This window comes from Protomyces lactucae-debilis (assembly GCF_002105105.1).
Source record: "Protomyces lactucae-debilis strain 12-1054 chromosome Unknown BCR37scaffold_4, whole genome shotgun sequence".
Classification (NCBI taxonomy): domain Eukaryota; kingdom Fungi; phylum Ascomycota; class Taphrinomycetes; order Taphrinales; family Protomycetaceae; genus Protomyces; species Protomyces lactucae-debilis.
In genome coordinates this window covers 466,095-486,612 of record NW_024467996.1, presented here as the reverse complement: position 1 = coordinate 486,612, position 20,518 = coordinate 466,095, and the positions used below count along the sequence as shown (strand labels likewise).

General features: G+C 51.1%; 15 protein-coding genes across 15 annotated transcripts; 9 read left to right on the top strand and 6 right to left on the bottom strand.

Moving 5' to 3' along the window:
• The first annotated feature begins 56 nt into the window (after positions 1-56).
• On the top strand, positions 57-2,677 carry BCR37DRAFT_377360 (glycoside hydrolase superfamily). Its single transcript, XM_040868801.1, has one exon. It carries the CDS (start codon positions 377-379, stop codon positions 2,609-2,611), a length of 2,235 nt encoding a protein of 744 aa, XP_040727147.1. The 5' UTR covers positions 57-376; the 3' UTR covers positions 2,612-2,677.
• Positions 2,678-2,822: 145 nt separating this feature from the next.
• On the top strand, positions 2,823-4,154 carry BCR37DRAFT_341383 (phosphatidic acid phosphatase type 2/haloperoxidase; the record flags this gene model as incomplete). Its single annotated transcript, XM_040867397.1, has 1 exon — positions 2,823-4,154. A coding segment is annotated over one exon (1,332 nt), but the record flags the coding sequence as incomplete, so codon positions are not given.
• A 231-nt stretch (positions 4,155-4,385) lies between these two features.
• Positions 4,386-5,489, top strand: BCR37DRAFT_391427 (uncharacterized protein; the record flags this gene model as incomplete). The annotated part of the gene is made up of 1 exon (XM_040871010.1): positions 4,386-5,489. One exon carries the CDS (start codon positions 4,386-4,388, stop codon positions 5,487-5,489), a length of 1,104 nt encoding a protein of 367 aa, XP_040727145.1.
• Positions 5,490-5,592: 103 nt separating this feature from the next.
• Positions 5,593-6,372, top strand: BCR37DRAFT_344288 (Urease, beta subunit; the record flags this gene model as incomplete). Its single annotated transcript, XM_040867556.1, has 1 exon — positions 5,593-6,372. One exon carries the CDS (start codon positions 5,593-5,595, stop codon positions 6,370-6,372), a length of 780 nt encoding a protein of 259 aa, XP_040727144.1.
• Positions 6,373-6,897: 525 nt separating this feature from the next.
• Positions 6,898-7,320, top strand: BCR37DRAFT_335440 (CAP domain-containing protein; the record flags this gene model as incomplete). Its single annotated transcript, XM_040867185.1, has 1 exon — positions 6,898-7,320. A coding segment is annotated over one exon (423 nt), but the record flags the coding sequence as incomplete, so codon positions are not given.
• Positions 7,321-7,462: 142 nt separating this feature from the next.
• BCR37DRAFT_377358 (CAP domain-containing protein) lies at positions 7,463-8,602 on the bottom strand. Its single transcript, XM_040868800.1, has one exon. It carries the CDS (start codon positions 8,298-8,300, stop codon positions 7,533-7,535), a length of 768 nt encoding a protein of 255 aa, XP_040727142.1. The 5' UTR covers positions 8,301-8,602; the 3' UTR covers positions 7,463-7,532.
• Positions 8,603-9,066: 464 nt separating this feature from the next.
• On the bottom strand, positions 9,067-9,603 carry BCR37DRAFT_391424 (uncharacterized protein; the record flags this gene model as incomplete). Its single annotated transcript, XM_040871009.1, has 2 exons — positions 9,067-9,213; positions 9,253-9,603. 2 exons carry the CDS (start codon positions 9,601-9,603, stop codon positions 9,067-9,069), a joined length of 498 nt encoding a protein of 165 aa, XP_040727141.1.
• A 126-nt stretch (positions 9,604-9,729) lies between these two features.
• Positions 9,730-10,069, bottom strand: BCR37DRAFT_377356 (uncharacterized protein). Its single transcript, XM_040868799.1, has one exon. The coding sequence runs from the start codon at positions 9,991-9,993 to the stop codon at positions 9,805-9,807; it is 189 nt and encodes a 62-aa protein (XP_040727140.1). The 5' UTR covers positions 9,994-10,069; the 3' UTR covers positions 9,730-9,804.
• BCR37DRAFT_337737 (uncharacterized protein) lies at positions 10,027-11,214 on the top strand (the record flags this gene model as incomplete). The annotated part of the gene is made up of 2 exons (XM_040867275.1): positions 10,027-10,948; positions 11,078-11,214. Coding segments are annotated over 2 exons (1,059 nt in total), but the record flags the coding sequence as incomplete, so codon positions are not given.
• A 97-nt stretch (positions 11,215-11,311) lies between these two features.
• Positions 11,312-12,340, bottom strand: BCR37DRAFT_336793 (Elongator complex protein 4; the record flags this gene model as incomplete). The annotated part of the gene is made up of 1 exon (XM_040867239.1): positions 11,312-12,340. A coding segment is annotated over one exon (1,029 nt), but the record flags the coding sequence as incomplete, so codon positions are not given.
• A 184-nt stretch (positions 12,341-12,524) lies between these two features.
• On the top strand, positions 12,525-13,013 carry BCR37DRAFT_391421 (peptidyl-prolyl cis-trans isomerase-like 3-like protein; the record flags this gene model as incomplete). Its single annotated transcript, XM_040871008.1, has 1 exon — positions 12,525-13,013. The coding sequence occupies one exon, from the start codon at positions 12,525-12,527 to the stop codon at positions 13,011-13,013; it is 489 nt and encodes a 162-aa protein (XP_040727137.1).
• An 87-nt stretch (positions 13,014-13,100) lies between these two features.
• Positions 13,101-14,382, bottom strand: BCR37DRAFT_391420 (uncharacterized protein; the record flags this gene model as incomplete). Its single annotated transcript, XM_040871007.1, has 4 exons — positions 13,101-13,114; positions 13,164-13,740; positions 13,782-14,163; positions 14,210-14,382. 4 exons carry the CDS (start codon positions 14,380-14,382, stop codon positions 13,101-13,103), a joined length of 1,146 nt encoding a protein of 381 aa, XP_040727136.1.
• Positions 14,383-14,481: 99 nt separating this feature from the next.
• BCR37DRAFT_377351 (uncharacterized protein) lies at positions 14,482-17,711 on the top strand. The gene has a single exon (XM_040868798.1). It carries the CDS (start codon positions 14,502-14,504, stop codon positions 17,601-17,603), a length of 3,102 nt encoding a protein of 1,033 aa, XP_040727135.1. The 5' UTR covers positions 14,482-14,501; the 3' UTR covers positions 17,604-17,711.
• BCR37DRAFT_244372 (TFIIH subunit Tfb4/p34) lies at positions 17,653-18,942 on the bottom strand. Its single transcript, XM_040866582.1, has 2 exons — positions 17,900-18,942; positions 17,653-17,856 (listed from the first exon to the last, which is right to left on the bottom strand). Exons 1-2 carry the CDS (start codon positions 18,783-18,785, stop codon positions 17,702-17,704), a joined length of 1,041 nt encoding a protein of 346 aa, XP_040727134.1. The 5' UTR covers positions 18,786-18,942; the 3' UTR covers positions 17,653-17,701.
• BCR37DRAFT_377349 (uncharacterized protein) lies at positions 18,855-20,494 on the top strand. The gene has a single exon (XM_040868797.1). It carries the CDS (start codon positions 19,061-19,063, stop codon positions 20,423-20,425), a length of 1,365 nt encoding a protein of 454 aa, XP_040727133.1. The 5' UTR covers positions 18,855-19,060; the 3' UTR covers positions 20,426-20,494.
• The last annotated feature ends 24 nt before the right edge of the window (positions 20,495-20,518 follow it).

Here is a 20,518-nt window from a genome sequence, read left to right as displayed (position 1 = left end):
AACAGTAGTTTCACGTGCCTGCGACCTGAGTGACCCCTGGCTCGACAAACCGCAACAACGCATGACATCCACTGACCCGACCTGCCGCCTACCATCTGTCTGGCCCAACAGCCATATTTCAATGATGATTGTGACATTCTGGCTCTAGATGCTCAATATAGACCCCGCTGACGCGTCTGTACAAAAGTGACGCGAAAAAGGTACAATGTGGCTGGCATAACGTCCAGATGGGCAATAATGAGGAAATTCTCTTGTCTCTCATGACAGAATCGGACAGATTGAGCTTGCTCTTTGACCGTACCGCGGGGCCATCATACGCTCATATGAAAGCTCCAACTCTGCTCTTTGCTCTTCAAATAATTACACTCTTTTCAACATGCGACACTCTACGACAGCGCTTTCTGCTGCGGCCTTGATTGCTACAGCAAGCGCATTTTCACAGTCAAGCACGAATAATCTCGTTGTATACTGGGGACAAAACTCGGCCGGCTCACAGCAACGACTGTCTAGCTATTGCCAAGACTCTACCGTTGATGTCATTCCCATCTCGTTCTTGACTGCATTCGGTGTTGGCGCGTACGAGCTTAACTTTGCCAATGCATGCGGTGGATCTACGATTCCAGGCTCGAGTCTGATCGCTTGTGATCAGATCGCAGCCGACATCAAGATGTGTCAAGCATCGGGCAAGAAGATTCTGCTCTCGATGGGCGGCGCTTCTGGCGCTTACGGCTTCTCCAGTGCTGCGCAGGCGCAGCAGGTAGCCGACGATCTATGGAACTACTTTGGTGGAGGTAGCAGCAGTATTCGACCTTTTGGAGATTCTCGTGTTGATGGCTTTGACCTGGACATTGAAAACAACAATCCTGCGTTTTACCCAGAATTCATCACGCGAATGCGATCTCATTACGCCAGTCAATCGGCACAGCAATACTACATTGCTGGTGCACCTCAGTGTGTTTATCCTGATGCAAGTCTTGCAACCGCACTGGCTGGTTCCTGGTTTGATATGCTCTTCATACAGTTCTACAACAACTACTGCGGCCTTTATCAGTATGGCAACAACAACTTCAATTATGATGTCTGGGACAAATGGTCGAGGGAAGTATCCGTCAACAAGGATGTCAAACTCTACCTGGGTGTCGCTGCCGCTGTTTCTGCCGCCAATGCAGGGACCGGCTATGTCGCTCCTGAAATCATGGTCAAGGCCGCCAAGGACTTGCAAGCTGCATACCCAAAATCTTTCGGTGGTGTCATGATGTGGGATGCTTCTCAGGCCTATGCCAATACCCCTGCTGGCTACAGCAACAATTATGCTCAGATTGCCAAACAGGCTCTTGGTGGCGGTAGTGCCCCTGTTGTCGTGCCGGATGCACCCAAACCGGCTGTAATTGTGCCTGAAACGCCAAAGACGACTGCCGTCACTGGTACGCCCATCAATGTGGTTGTCACATCCACCGGTACTGTAATTGTTGAGACACCTAGTGCGCAAGCTACACCTGACGCAGCTGCGCCAGCCATCAAGCAGCCCGTTCAGGTAACCCAAGCCGTACCTGCGGGTCCATCTACGCCAGCTGCTACCAACTGCTACCTCGACTTCTACCCAACTGGCCGTGCCCTCAACAAAGCTACTTTGATTGCAGATAACATGACTGGTGCCATCTGCTCGGCTTTCTGCGCATCCAAGGGCTATGCATACGCTGGTACTGAGTACTACAATGAATGCTACTGTGGCGATGTCAAGCCAACACAAACAGCAAACAACTGCAACTTCCCATGCAAAGGCGATGCTGACCAGATGTGTGGTGGTGATAATGCATTGTTGGTGGTTTACACTGAGAATGTTCAGCAGCCGGCTGCAGTACCAGCTGTGCCTGTTGTACCAGTGACTCAGGCCGCTCCTGTTGTTCCTGTCGCTACGACTCCGGCTGCTCAGCCACCCGCTCAGAATGGTAACGTTTCCCCTGCTCCTGCGCCTGCGCCTGCGCCCGCTCCAGCACCGGTCCCAGCCCCGGCACCTGCTCCTGTTCCTGCCTCAGCACCAGCACCAGCACCTGCGCCTGTGGCCGTCGACAACACCTGTCCCGTCGCTGGTGGCGCTTGCGTCGAAGGTTCCTACCAATGCAATGGCTACGGCTACGCGCAATGTCTCTTTGGACAATGGATTCTTCGAGACTGTGGCGCAACGCTGGCCTGTGCTGGTTCAGGCAGCAACATCTACTGCGACTTTATCAATGGCGCTGAAGTCAAATGCAGTGGTATTGTTGGCAAGACACACATGAAACGTGATGCTTCGATGGATGCAAGTGAGGTGGAGCCTGAAGTCAAGACGGTGATTACGTCGCACAAGTTGAGTGACGATCGTGTTGGGATTACTCTACGTGCGCATGCTGTTGGTATTGCACCGATTCGTGAAGGCTGGTTCTTTACATTCAAAAGCGACAAGCGTATCACCTCGAGCGATATGGGTGTGTTGGAGTATGATGCCCGTCAGCAGGTCTACACGGTGTCGAGCGATCCTGAAGTGGATATGCGTCCAACAAGAGAGATTGTCATCAATTTGGAGGGCGAGTACGAGAGCGACACGAGGAGATGGACAGGCAGCTGGTGGTGAAGCCCTTGTACACGTAGTTACCGTGTCATCTGAATGGTTGTAGCGAGATTTTGATTTGATTCGTGCTGCAAGATCTCGGGCAACACGCGCGCGACTTGGGCCATCTGTTGTCTGTGGATGCAGCCTTGAGTCCACGTCCATGTCACTCGTTCGTGACCTGTCCAATGCGTCTTCTTACTCTATTCCAGCGTACCAGGAAGCCGCAGACCTAAAGAAGGCCGGCTTGTCTGCACAGAACCACTACCAACAACGACTGAGCAGTCTGCGCTACAGTCTACGTGCAAGGCTGCTCCCCATCATTCGTGCAGAGACGCCTATACTTGCACGGCTGCAGAAAAAGTATCGAACCAATTTTCTCGACATCTACTTTGTCTATACCGCGAATGCCGGGACACACACTGCCTTTCTCGTCTTTCTGCCAATGATATTTTGGTTCGGCAATGTCAGCTTTGCGAATGCCATGGTAGATACACTAGCAGCGGGAATCTTCTTCAGTGGCTTCATCAAGGACTTTTTTTGTCTACCTCGACCGCTTTCACCGCCATTGCACCGCATAAACATGTCTGGGTCAGCCGCGCTAGAATATGGCTTTCCGAGCTCACACTCAACCAATGCATGCTCCGTGGCCTTCTATGCATTTGCAATGCTCTCCCAATATGAAGGCAGTGCATCCTCCAAACTCGCTCTACAATGCTTCACGGCGCTCTACACAGCAACGATTGTCTTTGGACGGCTCTACTGCGGCATGCATGGCTTTTCCGACGTGATTGCAGGATCTATCCTAGGCTTCAGTATAGGCTGGGCGCGATGGGCTGCTACACCCATCATTGAACGCTGGATCTCCGTACCAGGCACTTTGGGTGTCTTTATCCTCCTGATCTCCATCATCATTCTCGTCAGACTTCATCCAGAACCTGCAGATGCCTGTCCGTGTTTTGACGATGGTGTTGCCTTTGCAGGGGTGGTGATTGGGCAGTATTTTGGATTCTGGCGGTATTCTGCTGATCCATATGTCAATGCAACAGGGTCGTATCCAGGACACTTGTACATGTCGTCACCTGGTCTTTCGATTGCTGGAGGACTGCTACGTGTATTACTCGGCGTCCTCTTCATTCTCGCTTGGCGCGCAACAATGAAGCCGATTCTCTTTACGATCCTTCCACCATTCTATCGCTACCTCAGCAAAGCTGGCTTTCTCTATCCACGTCGAGACTTTGCCTCTGCAACGAAATACAAGACTGTTCCCGAAGGTGTTCCAGATGAAGTCTTGCCCAGCATGAAGGAACTGCCAACGCTTGTACGCAACTTTCGACGTCCACGAACGGATAGCGTGGGACCTCAATCTGCAGCAGACTTGTTCGAAGCGGTGGATGTACGGGACAAGCAACGCCGTTTGAGTAATGACGCAACGATGGATTATGAAGGTGCGAAACGGGAGGATATGCGACAGATGCATGGGACGATTGAGAAGCCGCGTGTTCGATATGATGTCGAGGTGGTGACGAAGTTGGTGGTGTATACGGGCGTTGGCTGGATTGCCATTGACCTGGCCCCAAGACTGACGAGGCTCGTTTTCGGTATATAGAGTGACTTTGTGTATCTCGTCGCGTTGTACAATTTTCCTAAATTCGCGTAAACAAACACAGACACGCACCAAGGGAAGCTATCTGCGCATGAATGGAGCCTGATGTCGCCTCTGATCGTCCCAGACTCTGATCAAAGCGACAGCGAGCATGAAAGTAGCTCCGTGGTCGTCGCTCCAGCGAAACGAGTCATGCCTGTGAAAAAGGCAACACAGCAAGTTATCAACATTGAATCGGATGACGACCATGCGCCGGCGTGTAACATGAAGAACGACAAGATCTATGACTTTCCTGATGATCCAGCCGTCAAACACCAAGCAGAGCCAGCCGTTGGCAAAAAGCGAAAACGAGAACCGGCGCGTAAGGAAAAGGTCAAGGAAGTGTTCTCGAAAGAGTATATCAATTCAAGTGACGAAGACTCGGATCTGATAGACTTGGGTACGTCACAACGTCGTCTGGTCAAGAAGAAGCCCGACGAGAAGAACACGCGACTGAATGAATCTTGCAAGTCGGCGAAAGTACCAGGTGTGGTGCCGCGTGCAGCCGTGAAGATTACACCGCGTCGGACCATTGATGACTATTGTGCAGGTCCCCTCAGCTCATCTGACTCAAATGGATCTGATAGCGAGAGTGAGCTCATCATAAAGAAGAAAGTCACGCCAGCGGTTGCCAGGAAAGGGTCGCCGAAAGAGACGAAAGCGTCCAAGTCTATTACGCATGCATCGTCTCAGGCAAGGAGAATCTCATCATCTAAGACTGAACAGGACGCAATAGCGAGTATGCTAACTCCTGTCTCACCCGAAGCATCCAAGCCGAAAGCAATGCCGCTCACGTCTGCTCAGCAAAGAACTGGTGCAAGATCACCTTTTGAGACTACAAAGTCGAGTGCAGACGTTGAAACGATCGGGAAAAGCTTGCCAACCCCTCCTTCACCAATGAATGTAAAAGTTGTGGTCACCCCACAAATGGCATTCAATCAAGCCATTGCACAGGAGGTGCTTCGTGGCTTGGCTCAGGCTGGAAGGAAGCCCTTGCAGGCCTCCATCAGTCAAATGAATCTGCCTACAGTCGTCAGCTCGGAAGTTCGTCCGGCAGGATCGAGCTTGGAGGTGCGCACAGCCCAAGCAACCACTATCACGGTGTCTCCCGTCAAAGTGGTGTCAGATCTGGGATCTGGAAGGGTCATCAATTATGCCGCAAGCACAGCGCTACCTATCGCAGTCAAGCCAAGGCTTGCAACAGGTCTCTCGCGTCGTCAGCGTGTTGAGCCGCTCCATAAGATTATCAAGAAGTAATCAGAATGTGACTGTTCTTTTCGATCCTTATCTCCAGCCTTGACCTCGACCTCGACCTCGTCTCTGAACAACCGCATAGTAGCTACTAGACTTACGCGCTGCAATGCATCTTGCACCAAGAGAACGCGATAAGCTGATCATTACACAAGTAGGTCAGCTTGCACAACGCAGACTAGCGCGTGGAGTACAGCTCAACCGCGCAGAAGCTACAGCTTTAATAGCCTCGCAACTGCAAGAACGTATTCGCGATGGCAACCACAGTGTTGCCCAGCTCATGTCGCTGGGTAAGCAAATGCTAGGGAGGCGGCATGTCTTGCCTTCTGTTGTCGCTAGCCTACATGAAATTATGGTGGAGGGAACCTTCCCCGACGGCACGTATCTTGTCACTGTGCATCAACCCATCTGCTCAGACGATGGTGATCTCGTGAATGCGCTGTATGGATCTTTTCTACCTGTCCCAGATCAGAGCCTCTTTATCTTGGCGGAGGAGAAGGCTTATCTACCACTCAATCAGCCAGGTGCCGTGTACCATCGCAAAAAGGTGGTGACGCTCAATGCTGGCAAGCAGCGCTTTGCTCTGCGCATCACGAATACGGGTGACCGGCCTATCCAAGTTGGTTCACACTACCATCTCATTGAGACGAACCCAGCTCTTTCAATGGACCGTGGGCTAGCATATGGTAAGAGACTGGATATCCCGGCGGGCACAGCGGTGCGATTTGAGCCTGGTGATGCAAAGACGGTGCAGTGTGTCGAGATTGGAGGGCATCGTGTCATTTCTGGCGGCAGCGGGATCGTAAGTGGCCCAGTGGATCCAGCGAGATTGGCTGTGATACTGGATGTGTGTCGGGAGCGAGGGTTCAAGCACGTTGTGCAGGCATAGTTGGGGTGGCCTAGCAGCCCACGATCTGACCTGGAAGATGCCGACGAGCTTCCTGGTGTCGATCACTCGATTCTAGCTGATACTGGGTGTATACACTGCCGTACAGTACACCTGCGCAGTTATCCATCTGAATGCTGCTTCCCCTCGCCGCATCCGGAATCCCAGGTGGCGACTCGAGGCAGCCTCCTCCATGGACAGGACTGGACTGGACTGGACTGGACTGGACTCCATTACATATAGCGCATCACACTCTCTCCATCGTCTACTCAACTCTCGAGCATTCAGCATACCATGCATCTTCCTTTCACGACGCTCCTGTCTCTAGCTGGACTAGCAGCAGCAGCGCCACCGCGACCAGCTCGCATCACCACCACCGCAGCAGCCGCACGTCCTGCCAGAATCACCACCACCGCCCCAGTCGCTCGTTCTACACCTGTTCAATCTGCAGGAAATGTCGCGGGAAGCAGTACTACCAGCAGCAATACACCTCTCTCACAGCTTACCTTGCCATTCGTTGCACAACCTGCTTTTATTGAAGCCATGCTCTCTGCACACAACACCATGCGCAGCTTCCACACAGGGACGGGGAACTTGACTTGGAACGCTGATCTTGCCAATGCTGCAAAGAAACAGCTCGATACCCATGTCTTTGCGCACAGCAATCAAGGTTATGGGGAGAACCTCGCATACTTTTACATGTCTCCCACCAACAACCAGAATCCCAGACATGCTGTTCAGCTGTGGTACGACGAGATTAGTCAGTACAACTACGCTTCCCCTGGCTTCTCCTCGGCAACGGGACATTTCACGCAGGTTGTTTGGAAGGGCACGACGCAGGTTGGGTGTGCCTGGGACCGAGGATATGACGACTACACTGCAAATCACAGGTTCTTGACGTGTGAGTACTCGACCCCCGGTAACTATGGTGGTCAATTTGCGTCACAGGTTGCGCCTGCTACCGGCACACCTCCTCAACAGCCAGTCTATCTTTGATTCCCTTGTTCATTCATTCTTTCTCTTACTTACATTCACCAAGGGTCATTTAGCATTTTGCAGCTGTTCATATTGATTTTTAAGGACCGTTCGATCCCTCATTCATTACACATGACACGCTTTCGCTCGTTCTACGCACCTATAAACCCTTGATTATACAGTGACGCTCAAAGCAACGTCGGCTGAGGAGCAGGCACAGGTCCCCTCGGTGTCAACACCTTATCCCCAAACTGACCGAGATAATTACCCTTTGGCCAGTATTCACACGTTAAACGCCGTGTATATCCACCGTCGGTACCATTCAATTGATCCCATGCACACCCCAACTGCGTCGTATCCAACCACACCAATTGTGTGAAATGACCTGTAGCGTGCGAGTAGTCTGGTGCACTAAAGTTGTACACATTCACCTCATCATACCACCATTGCACCTGTTGTCTTGGGTTTTGATTATTCACCGGAGGTCGAGCATAATCATTTCTGTAGAAGGATGCGAGGTTCTCTCCATACGGGTTGTTGGTCGTATGAGCAAATTGCTGAGTCGCGAGCTGTGCAAGAGCGCCTTGAACGAGATTTGGGTTCCACGTGAGATTGGCTGCCCCGTGGCGTTGTCTGTAGGTATTGTGCGCATCCAACATGGCGTCAACAAAGGCCGGTTGATTGGCGAACGGCAGGGTCAATTGATTCATAGGGACCACTGCAGATGAAGTTGTAGGAGCAGCTGCGACGTTGCCGGCATTCGAAATGGCTACCACGGTCGTTGATGGTTTTGTCGTTGATGATGAAAGTTTTGTAGAAGTGGTAGGTTGGATGCGTGCTGCAGGGGGTGTCGTCGTGGGTGCAGCAGGTCTGGCCTTGGCGACTGATGTGACAATGGGTTTGGGTGGCAGAGCTGCTGCTAGAGATGCAAAGAGGACGAGTGCTTGAATCTGCATGGGGGCTGGTATGCTTTTGGTAATACCCTAAAGCATGGGCATGAAGGCCAGATAAGCATAACCAGCAAATGCATAGAAGCACTGTGGGATTGGCAGGTCAGATGCATGGTAAGTGGAAGACAGTATAGCTAGGTGGCGACATTGCAATTTGAGTCAAGATGTTTCCTAGACCACAATTAAGCAATCGCGTTCAGGAGCAGAAATGACAGCGGGGATAAGTGATTCAGATATTTGTTTTGCCTCGGTGCCAGCTGTATCGACAGAGCCGAAGCCAGCGACAGAATAGTAAAGCGTCGAGGAGGATGTGGTGTTTAGATTTTGGCAGATGTCGTTTTCGGGTTTTGGCCGATCTGAAACCTGGCTCGAAGTCAGGGGATTGGCTCACTTTCCTGTCACCTTCTTCTCGATGTCTCATATCCCTCAGATCACCCAGATATCTTCCGATGGAAAGCCTTTAAATTGGAAGCCATCGAAATTGATGATGTAGGTAGCCTAGTATAAATTTAAAGATGACCGCTGACTGCATCAATAGTAACTCGACCTAGCGTCGAAGCAAGGTGAAGATGAAGCGACTCAGTTGGCACTCGATGAGCAACTCCAGAGCAAAGGGCCTCCGTCCAAGTGTCTCATATGACGATGCTGAGCTGACCTTGACCGCATACAGTCGCAAGTCAGTCTTTCGGTATGTCTTCCTTTTGTCCTGCATATGTCTCGAGAACCGCACTCGGATGAGTAAGATCAAAGCTGACAACCGCACCCGGCCTCATCACTTTGTCCGCTCAATAGACCACTCGACCTCTGTGATGGACACTTCAGCCCCGGCATTGTCATCGTAGTCATACCATTCCCCTTCACCAAGATCAATAGCTCCAAAAGTGCTCTTGCCGTTCTCACCCTTGCACATCCAATCGCCCTGCTTGTTAGCCGGTATTTAGCATTGCAGAGCACATACATCCGCCTTGAATCCAACAAACTCGCATCCACGCGTCTCAAACACCAACATCTTGACCTTCTTCCCGGATTGTTCCAACGGGCACGCAGCCGGAGGACCCTCGATATTGGCAGACGACTCTCGTCCACAGTTCCGACACTTCCAAACGAAATTGGACTCTCCACGGCTCCCCTGCATTTCATTCTGTTCGTGCCTGCTAACGGCAACATGATTTGGATGTGTCTCGCGGCAACTGACACATTGTACCTGGAAACTATAGTAATACTCTTCTGGCGTGTCAGCCGGGATATCAGGCTGTAGGTCTGTGACGCCGTCTAGTGTCGCCTTGAGGAAGAGCGCAAGCTTGACCATTTGTCTGGTTGTCTGTGTCTCTTTGTCGCGTTCTCGTCCAAATTTCATGAAAACTGCACAAGATCAAGGTCAACCCGCTCCATCTCTGTCTTGAGCTTCAGTCGCTGCAGACGAGAGCATCTCATGGTCGACGATAAGAAGGCAGCCAAGGAGCTCAAGGCTCAGCGGCGAGCCGCCAAAGTAGCAGAAAAGCAAGCCAATCTACCAGAAGGCGCCGTTGCTGAAGCGCAACAAGCGGCCGCAGCTGCTGCGAGTGCGAAGAAGGCAGAGGGACAGGCAAGCAGTGCAAGGAAGGATGCTGCCGCAAGTGGGAAAGCTGGCGCAGCGCCAGTCTCTGTGTCTGTGTCTGCGACACCGGCGGCGACACCAACAGCCGCTACTACAACTCATGCCAAGCACACCATCCCAGAACCCGCCCGTGATTCACTCTTCTCACATTTGGAAAGACGGCCTCTTTTGACGTCTGAGCATGTATCGCGCGATATTCATCCCGAGACGGTTGCTTTGGCATTGCGCTATTCACATGGTCATTGTATCGGTAGCAATACACGATGCATTGCGATGCTCGATTGTTTCAAGATTCTCATTGCAGACTATGTTACTCCGTCGGGTACAACGCTGTCTCGCAACCTTTCTCCCTATTTGTCTACACAAATCTCTTATCTAATCACAGCGAGACCATTGAGTGTCAGCATGGGCACTGCAATCCGCCTCCTCAAACAAGCCATTTCAACGCGCGATATCGACAAGCCCGATGACGATCTCAAGGAAGAGCTTTTCGATTTTATCGAGACGTTCAAGCGTGAGCGCATCACCGTCGCTGGCCAAGTCATCGTAAAACTTGCAACGCCACGCATCTCAGACGGAGATGTTGTTCTTGTCTATGCACACTCCACGATTGTCTTGAAAATCCTATTAGCAGCCGCTGAGCAAGGGACACGATTCAGTGTGGTTGTTGCTGATTCTCGTCCGAATTTCGAGGGACGACGGATGCTTGATGCCTTGACGACTGCTCGCGTGGGTGGTACGACGAAGGACGATTTGGTCGGATTGCCACGAGGAATACCCGTCACTTACATTCAACTCACTGGACTTTCTTATGCGCTCAAATCCGTCACAAAGTGTTTACTAGGTGCCCATGCCGTTCTTGCGAATGGTGCACTGTACAGTCGTGCGGGCACTGCACTAGTCAGTATGGCGTGCTATGAAGCACATATACCCGTCATGGTTGCTTGTGAGACTTACAAGTTCGGAGATCGTGTACAGCTTGATTCTTTTGTCATTAATGAGCTTGGGCGTACAACAGGTATGGATGTACCACAGGCCGCCAAGAACAGCAAGGCAAGTGGACAGACTTCAACAGAGCCCACGCAGTCTGGCAAGGGCAAGCAAGCGGGCAAGGATGACCAAAAAGGTGGGAAAGGCGCTGGCAAAGAAGATGCAAAATCAGGCACAGGTCCGTCAAAAGCGGGAGACGAAGACACGGATCCAATGAGCCTTGTTCGAAAGCTCAACATCATGTATGACATTACGCCGGCAAAGTACATTACGCTCTGCATTAGTGAGCTTGGGTCCTTGCCAACCACCTCCGTCCCAGCGGCATTGCGTGAGCAAAATAGAGATATCTTGGTATAGATCAAAAACTGATATCAATCTTGGTTGCCTTGGTCGGCCCTTCACCACCTAGTGCTCCGCCTCCTTCCCGACCTTCCTCTTCGCCTAGTGCAGGCAAACTCCATGCTTCGATGGAGAAGCGTTTCCGTGTCACTTTAAAGGCAAGATCGACTTCACTCCCGGCAGACCATCTCTCGAGCTGAGGGATCTTGATGAGTTTCAATAATCCTTGCGGGCCTGTCGGATCACCTGCCATACTCATAGAAGACGTTTCTAGTGCTGTTACATCTGAAGTAGGACTTGGAAGTGGCGTGAGTTCCAAGACGCCGTCTGATAAGATCTCTGCCCACGTCGTCATGCTTGTGTTGCGTGGATACAAATCTAACGGTAACGTCGCCATGATGGCTATGCGATGTGGGTATTGACGACAGACGAGTCGCAAGTTATTGAGGAACCGGATGAAATGCCGCGGTTGAGATGCTCCTGGTGGGTAGAGCGCTGGAGAAAGGAGGAATGGAATGACTGCTCGAATGAAGCCTGTCGTTTCAGTGAGTGTTTGGATAAGTGAAGCGAGGAGCGGCGCGAATGGATCAGCACTGCCAGTCGCTGAAGAGGGTGCACAGGACGGCGAAACTGTATATTGCATCTCTGGTGCAAGCGTCAGACGCTTCGTCAGGTCATAGGCATGGCAGTAAAGGTCTTTCGCTGAGCCTGGTTGAGTTTCTTGTGAAGTGGTTGGCGGTCGTTCGCGGACACCAGAGCCAAAGTCAGGGAGCGATTGATAACGCCATGCAATCTTCATGCGTTCTTGTTCAGCTGCACTGCTTGCGGCATTGCGCGAGGATGCACTACTCTCTGTGCTGCTTGATTTGTCTGTGACGAGTGGCAGAGATCTGAACCAGGATTCCGGCAAGCCGCCCCCGAGCCAGACTGTATGGCCCTGAAGAAGTCCCTCAGCAGCAAAGTAGCGTAGCAAGACACTCGCAAAGTCAGTGGTCCCACTTTCCTCAATGAAAAAGAGTGAGCCGGTGGGTAGGCCGCCATGGCCAGAGAGGACTGCATCGAGCGAGGGGCAGCCTGTTGACGTGACGGGTGCTCCATTCGCAGCAGAAGGTCTTATACCACGAGCAGTAGTTTGTTCATTTGCAGCAGAGGAAGCTAAACTACCAGGCTTCTCGCGACGCTTGAAGCTCATGAGTCGTGTGGTAGATTTGTAGTTCTACTGTAGATGCGACTTTTGCTGTAGAACTACAAACATCACGGCCAAGCAAGTACTTCGCACGCCATACACTGCTAGACACGGAGTCATGTCTGTGACACTTCATACGACGCTCGGAGACATCAAGCTAGAACTGTTCTGTGAGCTCATTGAAAAGCCATGCTACAATTTCCTCGCGCTTGCTGCGTCAGGCCAATATGACGGCGCCATCTTTCACAGAAATATAAAGGATTTCATGGTGCAAGCTGGGATTCCCAATGAAAAGGGTATAATCAAGAAGGGCACGTCGATCTGGGGCGGGAAGTTCAAGGACGTGTTTCATCCGTCTCTCAAACATGCCGCACGAGGTATGGTTAGCTTTGCGAATAGTGGACCGGATACGAATGGTTCGCAGTTCTTCATTTGCTACAAGAAGCATGAACACTTGGATGGCAAATTCACTATCTTTGCTCGAGTCATTGATGGCTTGAATGTACTGGATGCGATGGAAGAAGTGGAAGTGAATGAAAAGTCAAGACCTGTGCAGGATATCATTATTGAGCGTATCACCATCCATGCGAACCCGCTCGCCAAATGAATCAGGCATCCCAAGCCTGACGTACTTGCTGGAAAGAATTTTCAGCAGCTGACAGGGACCTTGTACAGCGTCTCGATGCTGCCATTGTCATGCGGCGTTGGCTGAGAGCTGGACAGACGACCTTGCCTCGATCTTTGGAAGTGTCTATACTCTCAGCATTAGCCTGTCGATTGAACTGAGTAGGCTCGACAGAGGGTGTAGCAGCGCTTGGTGGGACGAATCGGTCATGTCGCAGACTGATTGCTCGTTTGCGTACTGGGACAGCTGTCGCGGGCGTGTCAACAACAACGGGCAAAATCGCCTGCGGAACTTGAGGAATGGGACTCGGTGATGCTGGCACTTGAACAAAACTAACTCGTCTGCTGGACAAGCGACGAGTGAGAAGCTGTGCGTGACGATCATTGAGACGCTTGGCTGCGTTGCCTTGGCTTTGCAGGATGCTCTGAGCTGAGTCCTTCTGTAAAACAGATGACGGCACAATTTTTTCTGCCCCAGAATCTTCTTCGTCTGATTCATCAGATTGCGGGTCAACTGGACTTGTTTCTCGATCGCTGGTGTCAGGATTGATAGGGTAAGCGTCGTCGTCGCTAAAGCCCTCAGGTTCGCAAGTCACACATGGACGCCGCGTGATGGCAACTTCATCCGCAATTTGTGGAGAAAACCGAGTCTGCGTCTTTTGCGACCTGGTGAAATCACGTCTCTGCCATGCCGCTTCATCTGCATTGACCTGCATCTATCAGCTTGATAAAAGATTGAGTGGGGTCGTACAAATTGAAGATTCGATGTACCTGGATGGCACAACTCGGGATCAATACTCAAAGACCTCTTGTGAGAGTCTCTCTTGATCCGTTTGGGTCGTCTCAGACCCTTTCGCTGTGGTAGCTTGAGCTGGCTGTGCAATCGACTGAGGGAAAATCGGCGTTGCGGCGAGTCGTCAGTTGCGTCGCCTGGCTCATTTGGTTCGCTCGTACTGCCTGCGCCTACGTCTGAATGGTATGCAGAAGCGTCTTCAGCAGGAATGAACTGCAGTGTGTAGCGTGGTGGACTTTCATCGTCGTCTTCGTCTCCACTGGTACGCACCCGATCCAGGGGCCGCTTCTGGGCCGATTTTGTGGATTTCGTCCTGGCACTCTCGACAGTGCGGGGACGACTAATACTTCAGTCAGTTTGAAGTCACCGTAGGTCTGGTAGGATACAAATCGGTCTCTGTAGGCGGCGCAATGGAACGCTTGAATCTGCCATAGGTCCTGTTTGGGCGTTTCGCTCCAGAGGAAATCGGTTGTGCCGCTGTGAGACTCAGCCTGGCTTTTGGAGGCTCATCATCAAAGTCAAAGACCTGTGTGCATGCAGCTGAGGCTGCGCATGCCATAGTAGCAGCAACTGATACTCGCTGTCTGGTCTGGTGTGTGCTGTCCATCTGAAGTGCGCGTTGCCAAAAACAAGAAAAAGGCCGCGACCAAAACAAGAGACCATCCAAGCATACAAAACATGGAAGAACAGGCAGACCTCTCGCAGGAATGGATCGAGCGGGAACGTCCACCGACGATCAGATTCCAAGGCTCAAGTTCTCTTTCTGGCAGTGTCAATGTACTGAGCGATAAGCCTGCAAACTGGTCCAACATCCATGAAGTTGCCGGGCGCGATATCTTTACAAAGCCGCAGACGGGCCTCGAGCGAATGTTCATGCAGCCGCCCAGTGATGTTGACGAAGGTCTAAGTATGGTGGAAGAAGCAGCGGCCGAGGAAGAAGCCGAGGAGGAAGAGCAGGCGACCTCTGGCGAAGAGACGCGACCGGGGACAGTCAGATCAGCGGATGGGATCTACGCCAACTTTTCCTTCCCATTCAGACCAGAGTCGCAAGCGAGAGCAAGGGTCGAGGACGAGTCTTCTGCTGCCATTACAACTGTTGCTGCTGCAACGATGCCTCGGTCACCAGAGCAATTCACATCACCACTCACAGCAATGACACCTCGTCAACCTGTCTCGCTGGGAATGCAATCACCCACCAAATCACCGCTGAAGCTCTTTCACAACGAGTACGATACATTCACCAATGACAAACTCTCAGACATGATTCACATCCTTGGCTCACGCACGCCAGCGCTACAAAAGGTCGCAGAGCAGTCGGAACCCATTCCCGAGGAAGTTTCCCCAGAAGTCGACTCACACCAACCCAGCAAGAACGGTACAGGCAAGTCTCATCAATCTGGTGTGTCAGCGCAAACAGAAGTCACAGACCACGACATGGGACCTGAACGGAAACGTCCGAAACATGAACCCAAGGGCAGCATCACCACACAAAACTTTTACAGCAATGCAAATGATGTGATGGCACGACTACGCATGAAAGGCGGTGGTCTTGGAAAGGGTCTTCCACGCGTCACGGAAGATCGTACATCGACTGCCGGGTCTTTGCATGCAGGAACTACACCCCATCCCAGAAAAGCATCTGGTGGACTGCTTCACAAAGAAGACGAGCATCGCAGAGTCAGTGGTTTGGTGCCACAACCCAGTGGGTTTGAAGCAATGAATATTCCCGTTGACAAGTTTGCTGCACCTGGTTTCGGAGCGAGTACCAAGTCTCATTTTAGTGATTGGACAAGTGCCACTGATTCACGTAGTGTCTCGGCTGCAACAACAACAAAGCAGCACGAGCTCGAGAAGAAGATGCGCATGTATGATTCTGTTAAGCAGACGTGGATCTCGACACCTGCGCGGATGGCACCTTCGCCAGCTGTCCAGCCAGAACAAGAGGAAGTACAGACAAAACAACCCAAATATCAGAATATCCCACCAAACCCAAATATGACGTTGCGAAATGGAGATATGGTGTACAGTGCTAGTCGACTTGAATGGCGGCACATCAGCGAAGAGACTGAGCGTGGAACGTTCGTTCAAGATGCAAGTCATGTCAAGGGTGCTCAAGGTTATCCAGATGAATTGGACCTCAGCAATACTGAAAGCTCACGCTCGAATGCAAATGAAGCGCAGGAGGAGAGTATGCAGAGCCTACCACAACGACGTATGCCCATCCCTGTGCCTGCACAGTCACCAGCGCAATCCGCTTATGCTCAAGAGATGACTAAAGTTACGCAGCATGGTCGATACCAAGAAGATTCAGATGTCTCTGCAGATGCATCACTGTCCATGGATTCGATTGAGGTTACTATGTCGCAGTCGACTGCCGATTTGGTGGAAGCCATCAGCAAGCGCTATCCAATCGATATCTGGGAGGCAGTCGTCAATGCTGACCTTAGCGATTTGCATTTGAGATCATTGACTGGATTGTACAAGTGCTTTCCCAACTTGATCAAGTTGAATGTCGCCAACAATCAATTGTCGCATTTAACCGATTTGCCAGAGAGCTTGCAGGAGTTGAACGCCAGTCGTAATCAGCTTGACGCACTCACATCCTTCTCACACTTGCCAAACTTACAACGGCTTGTGCTGAACGACAACTTGCTCCCGGATCTTGAGGGACTCGGCAAGCTCCCTCACCTTTGTCATCTCGAAGTCGATCGCAACCACTTACAGAGCTTGACGGGCGAATCCCTATCAAGTCTCGTCACCTTGTCTGCAAAGAACAACCAGTTGTCATGGTTTGAAGTGCTCCCTGGGGAACTACCGGCCCTCGAAACGCTAGATTTGTCACACAATGAATTGGACATCATCAGCGGTCTGTGTGAGCTATCTAATCTGCTCTCCCTCAATCTGGACCACAATAAATTGCAGTTCTTCCAACTTGGCGATAATGATGGCAGGATCATGCCGGACCTCAAGATGGTGCGGGTGTGTGACAATGACCTCCATACCTTTGACATGCAGCAGATCCCCAATGCGCGACTCGTCTACTTGGACAATAACGCTATCACCAACTTGCCCATGCCAAATACAATGAAGCACTTGCAAAGCTTCTCCTTGCGGCGACAAAGGGATAGTAACATCATGGCAAATCTCGACTGGGTTGCGTTGAGGGAAGTTGAACGGTTATACCTTTCTGGCAATATCTTGGAAGACTTTGACTTTCCTACAGCGTTCTTGTCACTCAAATATCTTGAGCTTGCTGGATGTCACTTGACGGGCTTGCCTGCCAACTTGTCTGCCGCGGCGCCCAACTTGCGCGTATTGAATGCTTGTGGCAATCAATTAGTCGACCTCTCGTGTCTGGCTGAGCTGAGTCGTCTCGAGCGTTTATTCCTACACGGCAATAAACTTGCAAACCTGGCAGAGTTGAGTCGAGTCTTAGGGACGCTTGATGCCCTCAAAGTGCTTGATGTGCGTGGTAATCCAGCAACAAAGGGGTTTTATGCAGGAAGCACAGCCATCTCTAGTTCTCAACAAGGAGATTCGGTTGACTATTTTGCGAATTTCGATGTGTATGCGAGTGGTGAGGGGGAACGACAGGCTTGGCAGACGTTGGATGAGCAGTTCAAGGCGACGTTATCTCCAAAAACACTGAAACGCAGAGAGGCGTATCAGCAGCTGGTGTGGACGCTATGTCGCAGTCTACGATGGCATGATGGACGACCATTATCAAAAGACCAGCTCGTTTTGGCGGATCAGCATCTTGAAAAGTCGGCGACTGCTTGAAGTGTTCTTTTTGTTTATTACGTATGCAAGGACGTTCTTTTGGCCGTTTTGTGCATTACATAGCTGTACAAATATAGGAGATTGCAAGACTTTGTTTATTATATCTCGATGGGCGTCTCTGTACTTGTGCTCTCGCCGAGGCGTTTCTTCTTCTTTTGTATTGCGACTTGTGGTTTCGCTCCGAATGCTTTGAGTTCTTGTATATTGAAATCAGCCTCACAGACTGAACACTTGGGTATCGGTGAGCAAAAAACTAAAAGATTAGCAAAAGTCAGAGGTGCTTTGCGTGTGCTTACTTGAGAGACACACGGAGCAGACAAAGCCAACGTCAAGTACACGCTTATGACAGAAGCAGGCAGCTCTGAAATCGACATTCTCCTGCTTTGGCAGGTTCAAGTGCTTGCGCAGATTTTGATCTGGCAAGTAAATCATCATGAGTCGTTGTAGAAAGCCACCACCATTATCGTTCGCTGAGGATGCATCCATATAGGTACCGCCTGTGGCATCGCTTGCTTGCTGTAGAAAGACGGCATCCCCAGCGAGTTTTATGATGTCTATTGGAACATGCAGTTTTTGTGCAGAAAAGATGCAGTTCATCATGGGAATGTATTGGAAGGCCAAATCACCCGAGGCACAGAGGACTAGGATCCGTGCCTTGACGCGCTGCTGCGAAGTCGTTGTTCCCATGGCCTCAGTTCCAGCAGCCGTTGTTGTTTCGTTCCGTGCAGCATTCAACTTGTTGATATAACCCAGTGCGAGTGTGATGGCACCAGACATCATTGAAGCTTTTTGAGCGGCAATGTGCTCTGTCGTTGTATTGTCAATCAGAGTCTTTAGATTCTGTACAACTTGGTCTTGTACGACAATAAACGGCCGATATGCGTTTGCAGCGCGATGTGGATCGACCTGATGTTCGTACCTCGTTTCAGGTGTTGGATATAGATAGCACGCGCGATCGATGTGAGAGGCAATCAAGACGGCCTGATTGGCGTGATCAAAGGCAATATGCGCATTGACAAAGACGAGCACATCAGCAAGGACTTTTTCGAATGGCAGCTGAAGCTGTAATGCTTCCCAAGCGATGGGATTTGTGTCGAGAATGACAACGAGCAGAGATGGCTCTTCATCAGCAAGTGCGTCTTCGTCACCAGCTTGATGCTGAATTGTCTCGAAGCGTTCCATTATGTTTCAAGGCAGCCACTGGTCTCAGCATCCAGCGAGACTTCTGATCATGGCACTAGGCAGGTAGCTTGCCGGTCAAGTGAGTGCAAGACTAACAGTACTATATGTATTGAGTCTGGCTGTCCATCGCACGCTTTCTACGACGCGCCCAAAAATCAAAAGTCAAGCAACCACACGGAAGGGCAATACATAGGCACTCAGAAGGAGCTGCAGACGACCATGGCATCTGTGATATGAGGATTGCCCGAGCAACAGCAGCTATATGAGTACCGTTGATGATCAAACCTCTTCTGCGATGTTCCTCGGGGACTCGCCCATTATTCAGGAATCAACCCCCGGACAAGCACTTCTTCGGCAGATTCTACAGTGTCATGCGAGCCATGCAACGGCCGTCGCCCGTATTGCCCAGCAAGGATTCAAAAAGACAAAACAAAGGCCTTGTGAGGCATGCTACAACATCGCGAGAAACACCATCAGATGCCGAAGTCGGCGGCAAAGACCGTATCCATCGGCCGAGCTTATTCGAGCGACATGTAGCGCGAATCGCAGACTCTATGCTTTCCATCGATTTCAATCAACGCAAGTCGAAGAATCAGCTAGATCAATTATACCGACAACGAGGAAGTTGGCGTCGGCGACTGCGAGATTCAGGGGACGCCATACTACAAGAGCGCTTACGAACATTGGAAGAAGCGATTCGGCTGTTGCGACAAGCACTACTCAAGCCTAGTGTACGTGATGCTTCTGGCTTTTCTCAAGTTCCAGACTACTCTCTCGATAGTATTGTGGCGAAGAGGTTAGACAACGATGTTCTCGACTTGTTGAGGGAACCAGCCGTCCGTCAATTGCAGGACCTTGCAAGGCTCCTCTCTGATTCATCTACTCCACCAAGTGTCAAGACGTTCAATATTATGATCTCGCGTCTCACTCGACTCCGCCAAAACACAGCTGCATGGACAGTCTTCCAAGCGATGCTCAGATTAGGCTACAGGCCAGATGAGTATACAGTGGCGAGCGTTCTAAACTTGTGTATTGTCACGGGGGACTATGTCGATTTTCGAAAAGTACTCGCAGCCGTCCGGTTGCAACAAGCAGCTTCGCATCGCAAGCGAAGAGGACTCCTCTTCTTCAGCACAGCCATCAAGGGACTCACCAAGTTTGGTCATTTGCGACATGCAGAGACGTACTTCAATTTGATGGTTTGGGAGGGAGTGAAGCCCACTTCTGTAGTGTTGACAGCTATGCTGCAAGGTTTTGCAGCACGAGGAGCCTGGGAGAGGGGCAGGCCGTATTTCGAAAGGCTCGTTCGAATGCCTTGGGACAGGCTCACGGTTGTGACGCTGCTACGGCATTGCGCTGCGTGCAAACAACCGGTCGCTGCTTCAAGAATACGTGCGATGGCTGCAAAGAAGGGCGTTGTACTTGGGCATGGCGAGGAGGACCTCGCACAGCTGCCGATTGGATGGAAGACAAAAGGGCTGGATGTTCCCGACAGCATGAAGTTACCTGGCCGCAATGACATTGGTATGCTTCGAAAGCAGAGATTCACGAGAGCAAAGGAACGCGAGCCAGTGGCAATCGAGAAGCCCTGGAGGCAATGGCATAATGGCAAATGGGAAAAGCACAAGGCGTCATCTTGACATGTAATAATATAGCATCAGCATCTTCATTGGCATATTAAACCATATTTTTTGCATTAGAAAGGAAACGACTTTTGAATGTCTTCAATCGCA